Below are 7,107 nucleotides of genomic sequence, written 5' to 3'. Positions count from 1 at the left end.
TTATATTCATTGCTTTGCTCTTATTATTCCGCGGCGAAATCAAGTGGACGCGATTCGACTTGTACTGACACAAGCGAGCGGCGAGGGTCCGCGGGGCTCACTGGAAAACGAGTGAATAAGAGAAAGAGGTAAAAAATAAAGATTCCCGTTTAAAATATAAATATATATTTCTTCTCTATTTCACAACACGTTTACATGACTAGGCAGACCGAGGCGTCTGTAAATAGCTTTATAAAAAATAAATCTTATCTAGGACTAGATCCATCAAGTCTCACAATGCACATGAACTGCCGGCCCCGGGGCTCGGGTGCTCCGGCGGGAGTCAGATCGGAGCGTTCACGGCTCTGTTCCTGTAGTAGCTCCTGTACGGCTGCTCGTGTAGGTAGCTCCCGGCGTAGCGGCACGAAGGCGCGGGGGCGTCGGCGGGCCGGGCGGGGGGCAGGGGGCCGGGCGGCCTCACCGCCGCCGCGAACGCTGCGCTGAACAGCTCGTAATGCTTCTGGTCGAAATAGTCATCGCGTTCGTCGGCCGCACTCGTCGCGCAGAGCAGGTCGGTGTAGGCGTCGCAGTGCGCGTAGGCGGCAGGCGCGTGCGCGGGCCAGGCGTCGCCGGCGCGCGCCCCCTCCCCGAAGAAGCCGGTGCCCGTGGCGGAGGCGATACGATTGCCGCCCCCGTTGTCGACCGACACGGTGACGTTCCCGACGTTGATCAGGATTCCCTCCGAGGTTTGCAGGAAGTTGGATCCGTCGGGAAAAGGTTTGCTGTAGCCCAGGAAGCTGCGGTCTGCAGCGTGCGCGCCGGGAGACGCGAACGCGTCGCGGCAGGCGTCGCCGGGGCGGGCGAGCGGCACGCGCTCGCTGAGCCCGTCCAGCGCGTCCAGCGTGCGCCCGAGCGCAGCTATGTAGTTGTGTGCAAACCGCAGCGTCTCGATCTTGGTGAGCTTGGTGTCCTCGGGGAAGGCGGGCAGCACGCGGCGCAGACGGTCGAGCGCTTCGTTCAGCATGTGCATGCGGTTGCGCTCGCGGTCGTTCGCCTTCATCCTGCGATTGCGCTTGAGCCGCATCAGCTGCGCGGGGCTTTTGCTGCGCGCCGCACGATTCTTCCCGTTCGCATATTTTCTTCTTGGTTTGTTCGGGTCTTTAGTTTTCTTCTCCTTGGATTTCACAGGGGTCGACGTGTTGACGCCCAACAGAACGTTATCCTCGAATTGTTCCGTCACAGGCTCGGGCCCGCGGAGGGCGCACCCGAACTCGTCGCCGAACAGTCTCCTCCGCGCGTGCGCAGCCCGCGGGGTCGCCGGGTGCCCGGGGGGCGCGGGCTGCAGCGGGGTGCGCTCGATGCCCGAGTCGGTGCTGCACGCGCTGTCGTTGAACTCGTAGTAATCCTCGAAGATGGTGTTGAACATGGCGAACCTGCAACGAGAGCGCAATGTCAGCCACTTTGTATATGTATACCATTCGCACAGAGCGTATTAAAGTTCGCCGCGAGGCGCGGGGAGCAGCTGGAATGGGCGCCGAGTGCCGCGCGGAGCGACCGCGGGCGCGTGTCGGGGCCGCGGCACCAGTTTGACGAATTGTTTATATGATTCGTTAATTCCGCGAGCACTTCCGGCCACCTGCCGGCGCAGCGCCGTGTCCCCCGCGGACTCGACGAGGGCACGATTGAACCATTCGTTCGGTATTTGAATCGGTTTTGTCCCTGTATAAAGTTTTTCGCTTGTGACATATCATCGGAGTGGCTGCGGGCGATGGGATCTCTGGAATGGCTCCGATGAAACGAAAGCATCTGCAAGGGAGACAGACGCCTGCAGCACCGTGGATAGGTTCTTTTTTTTCACAATGTAGTGCGTTTAGAACGGTGAGCAATAATCACTTGCGACTTGGACCTTCTTTCGCAGAATTTATTCGTATTTGGTCCCGCTCCCGGCAAACTGAACCGTCAGCCGGGGCGAGGAATCATTTGTAAACATATCGAGAAGCGAAAAAAGCAACACGTGCTGCATCATCGCACCACACATTTGTTACAAAAGTAATCGACTTACTTGTGCAAGTGCCCTGCCGGCCGCCGGAGTAGTGCGCGTAGTGCGTGACCGCGACGCCCGCACGCAGCCGCTCGCGCCGAGTCGCAGTGCGCAGTAGTCCCGCGCGCCGCGCGCCTGTGCCGACTGAGGGGAGCGCGCCCGCACCCCCGCCTATATGTGCGCGTCGGACACGCCCACCGCCCGCCCGCCCGCGCACCAGCAGCGCCGGCGGCATCCGCTCTGCGGCTCTGCACGAATCCTGATCACTCTAATGTCGCTTCAGCGTAGACCCCGGCGGGGTGCGGCGGGGCGGCGGGGCTGCGGGGCGCAACCCTTTGGTATCGGCGCGCAATAAATAACGTCAATATTTGATCAGACACGGCCTGTGACCGATTTTCCGTTATGGCTCTGCAATATTTTATCGTATTGTATATCGATACACTTAAATGGGGCATATTAATATGAAAATACTTTTCGTTCGGGCTATTAAAGCATAAATAGTTGCTTGTCCGACGTTTGTCCCGCGAGGCGACGCGCGCGCTGTCGTCTGCGGGCGGGCGGCGGTGCAAGCGCTCGCGCTCCGGGCCGACGCTCGCGAAGTCGCCGCGCCGCCCGAGCGACAAAACATCTTTTCTATATAAATGGACTACTACACGAAAAATATTTGGTCTTAAACGACTTTTTCCTTTTATTTTCCAATCGGTCATAATGTGCAAGTTTTATTAAGAGAGCAGTTTCGTTACAAAGAAAAACACAGTTCCGGCCACCAAAAATTTTTTACAGTTTTTTTCACTCATCTAACTTTTGTTCTAAACTAAGCTCGTTCTGCTCGATCGAGGGACGGGTCGAAGTGAACGCAGTAGCGACTACGATGCAGCTTTGGTCCGCTCTCAAGAACCCAGACCGCAACACAACCCCAGGAATTTAGACGTCAAATATGCACATAGCCCCAATCTCCCGGTTACGGAAATAATGGACGCCATTTTTGAAAAAAATAGGTCAAGATCGGTATATCAATAGTTAGTACGTAAAACGGCTGAAAATACAAAAAATGTCGACGTTTGGGTACCGCGTGAGCTCTCTGAAACCAAACTAATGAAATGTGTATTCATTTTAGATTTTTAATTGAGATGTAAAGAAGCTAAAACGTTTTTGAAGAGATTACTAACTAATGGTGAAAAATGAATTGTATTCGACGAGAACGTGAACTGTAAGATAAGATCGGTTAGGCTTCACTCATCGACAAAGCAGGTTAACTCACAACCAGATGATGTTTTAGATATGGCACGATTGGGAGGACATAGATTATTATGCTTTTATAGCTTTTATAGCCTGGGTAAAACCATAGATTGCCTGCATGTCCTGGAACTGAAAAAAAGTGACAAGTAATAAAAACTTTTTCTAGCAGACGACATTATTTTTTTATGGTTATTATGAAAAGCCAAACGCGTAGGCGAAACGCGTAGCACTCTCGCGCTGTACAGGTCCCGCGCGCGAGTGTCGCGGGTCGGCAGCGCGCGGCGCGCGGCGCGTGGCGCGGACCCTCGTTCCCGAGCGCGCGCTATAAATCGGCCGTTTAAAGTAATAAATAACGAGCGCGCTGCTGTCACGCTCGAGAGCCCATGAATGTGTTAACGCGGAAGGGTTGCAGCGCGCCCCGCCCCGCCCCGCCCCGCCCGCGGGCGCCGCGCAATCTTTTGTCTCGTGGACGACCCGCGCTGCTTGCGGGCTGGACTTGCCGGCTCTCCAGGCCTCAAGTCAAGAAGAGGGCTTGCGGGAAATTGCGCGCCTCTACCATTGATTCTTGAGGAACAGACAAGTTCTCACGTCTGTAAAGACGCGCGCGACCCCAACGGCGGTCCGGCGTTGTATTGTATTGTTACCGTCGGCTTATTTGGCACTTGGCGCGTCGGTGCGCGTTACTGGGAGAGTTAGGTAACGCCGCGGTAACCAAACGTACCCTTTCGAGGAATGGGATTGATATTATTGAGATAAAATATATTATGGGGCAGCACGCAGTACAGGACTGTGAATGCTTCTTTCATTCAATGGAACCTTTTCCCGTTAAAATTAGTAATTTCCACCTGTTTCGGTCCATCCCGGCAAGCGGACTGGTGTCGACGATGGGCCCGGCGCGTGCGCAGTCTGCCGCCGGCGCTCAGCTCGCCGGCAACCGGGCCGGGCTGATTAGCATAGCAGAGAAACTTTCCACGCTGCTTCAGCTGTTCCGCTGCTTTATTGAGATCGGAGCGACGCCGAACATCGCTCATCCCCTGTTCGAGCCCGCAGAATGACTAACAATATTTTGAGCCGGTGGCCGAATTAAAAAATTAAAATCTGTTTCACAAACAGAAACACTCGTAACCTGCGCGCGAACAGGGCGATTATCCCGTAAACATTAAAACATTTGCTTAGTGGGCCGCGCTAAGCCGCGCCGGCATTGTGCGCGCGCCTTCTACATGTTACACGCTTTGTTGCGACGCGGCGCGGAAGGGTTGCATTGTTACTGCACGACGCGCCCGCGATCCGCGACCCCGGCCCGCGACCCGCCCCGACCCGCGCTCAGCCGGCTTATATTAATATATTTATGTTAGTTACAGATTTCGGCGGCAAGATGTCACAATTTCCGATTCGGCCGCGGCGGCGCCCGGCGGTCAGAGCACAATTCTGAAAACAATCTCTTATTAATAATTACGGAGCGCACCGCGAGTGCGCCGCGAGCTACGGGGCCCGCGTAGCGCCGCTACGACGCGAAGGCGCGGCGCTACGCAGGCCGCCGCGGCGGCACGGCGCGTGGCCCCGGCACGTGCGCGGCTCCCGCGAGCAAATAACATTAAATAAACAATGAAAAGGTAAAAATAACGCAGTATTTGCACAATTGCGCACCGCGGCGCCGATATCGCGAATAATGGCGTCAAAAAATGATTCCCGGCCACAATCAATTGATAACCTAACTAATCCTTGTTGACATTGAAGGTGCGTCGAGTGGGTGCCCGATAACGCAGCGTTGCGCCGGCGCCCGCGCTGCCATTGGCCAGCCGCCGCCGCGCAGAGGCGCGCGTGCCTCGGTGCCCAGGGAACCTCTTGTTGAGTAAGTCGCCGACAGTGGCGGAGGACCGGCGCGGGGCCAGCCGTGCGCAGCCCGAGTGCTAGGTCTGACGGCGCCTAGGCCGGGCGCAGCAACAAAATTGATGGCGAAATCAAGCAACCGGTCGTTTTAAAGGACTTGGCCTCACTTGGGACTTGGGTCACCCGTGCGTCCTGAGGGCGGTCTCTTATTGGCACGTCAGAGCGGAGCGGAGCAGCACGAGGCCGTGACCTGCCTGCACTCAGCGCTGTTCCTTCCGACCGGCCTCGTGTGCACCGCGCTTCGACGCTCCACTGGGTTTGAGTTGTGAGAACATAGCAAACATCTCGTAGTCGTGACCCCCTCGGTCCGCAGCCGGATCCGTGCTTCGATAATTGTCAACCGGTGCTGAGGTCCGATGCTCGCTGCCACTCGTTCGGCCTGCGATGCGATAGAAGCGCTTAGGCTTCCGTGCGAGGGAGTCCGCGCCGGCGCGCCCTGCCTCACTGCGTACATTCGTGCAGTGCTGTACCGTGACAAAAACCCTAAAAATAAAACACTCTGGACAATTGTTTTTAAAGGAATCGGTTAATTAGCTTGCGAGCTTTTAACCCAGGGATATGTTAATTTTTGGTAATAAAATCTCCAACACCCACGCGCTTTCCATACCGAGCAGACTACGGCGAGTGTGTTTTGTTCGTTCATCACACAGATCTACACACGCAACTGCACCAAGTTTCGCATCAAATACTACTTTGAAACAGTGTAGAATATGAACACTATCAGAAGCGGCGTTCAACGGGTTAGTTAAATACTAACACAATCAATAAAACTGTAAACAATAAATTAGCTTTTTGTCTCATCGTCACTGAATTGGTTTTGCCAACTCCAGATAACTCTAAAAAAAAGTAACAGGTGTAGCAGCCGTCAGTCGTACAGCGCGACCGCGCGTTCAAACATTTAATTGCGCGTCGACCAGCGGTAGCTAACAGATCAGGCGCTGACAGCTGCCATCCCGCGGAGCTAGGAGCGTTTGTACGGCGACTGCTGCTAAGCGAAGGCAAGATGAGTAAAGACGGTTAAGATCGCCTTAGAAATTGTCAAAACAACTCAAACAGATAACCAAACAACTTCGACACCGGCCACGAGCCGCGCGCCACCGGCTGCGTGAGCGGGGCGGGCCCCGGACGGTGCGATGTGACAAGTGTAGGCGCAGCGACGCAGGCAAGCAAAGCAATACAGGACAAATCCGCCATCAAAAATCATTTCGCTTTTACAAGGCAGACAAAAAATCAGTTAACGAGAATGATCAAAGCAATTTAAAAATTTGCCTGTAAGAGACATAGTTATCGAAGTCATATTAAATTAGTTATTTAATCAGAATATAATGTTAATTGTCAGCCGTTAAAACCAGGCCGTCGCGCCGGACTGCCCGCGGCGCTCTGAGCTCAATAATGAAACCACAGAATAGCCGATAGATCGTAGTCTGCGCAGGCAACGCCATAAAAAGTGCTTATCTTTCAATAACCAAATATTTTTTGTTTTTGCAAATATATTTTCAAAAACTATTATTTTACTATGCTTAACTACTACTTTGTTCTACGGAAGACACTGAGTCAAGTGATCATCTAAAACAGTTCTTTGCATTTAAATAATTCAGTTAAAGATTTTCAAAACTATTTGTTTTTAATACTTGGATTAAAATTTATTTTAACAATAGCTCAACATGGTTCCCTTCCATTTCGCGTTTAATTAGATTAACATGAAATTAAAAAACCACAAATGTACAGATCAAACGGAAACCGTCTTAAGCGCTACATAGATGGCGCTTTAGAAAAAAACTACTACTGGTACGGTACTACGGTTTCCTACTAAATGATCAAGCCAGACGAATTTTCTGAAGTATATCAGCGACGTATAAGAGGCAATACAAGACAAATGTGAATTCCGTGCGGTACAGACGCAGATTTTCAAGGCGTTCGATGTTGTGCACAACAAAAATGATGTCAAGTCGTAATCT

General features: G+C 53.2%; 1 protein-coding gene across 1 annotated transcript; it reads right to left on the bottom strand.

Annotated features, from left to right (window-relative positions):
• Positions 1-208: 208 nt before the first annotated feature.
• tap (Basic helix-loop-helix neural transcription factor tap) lies at positions 209-2,069 on the bottom strand. Its single transcript, XM_068774548.1, has 2 exons — positions 2,042-2,069; positions 209-1,412 (listed from the first exon to the last, which is right to left on the bottom strand). The coding sequence occupies exon 2, from the start codon at positions 1,403-1,405 to the stop codon at positions 323-325; it is 1,083 nt and encodes a 360-aa protein (XP_068630649.1). The 5' UTR covers positions 1,406-1,412; positions 2,042-2,069; the 3' UTR covers positions 209-322.
• Positions 2,070-7,107: the final 5,038 nt, after the last annotated feature.

This window comes from Battus philenor, unplaced genomic scaffold, assembly GCF_028537555.1.
Source record: "Battus philenor isolate CCGP_79_NKW_IND1 unplaced genomic scaffold, ilBatPhil1.0.hap1 SCAF_7, whole genome shotgun sequence".
NCBI lineage: Eukaryota > Metazoa > Arthropoda > Insecta > Lepidoptera > Papilionidae > Battus > Battus philenor.
The sequence above is the reverse complement of the archived record's forward strand: the minus strand, read 5'-3'. Positions and strand labels throughout refer to the sequence as shown.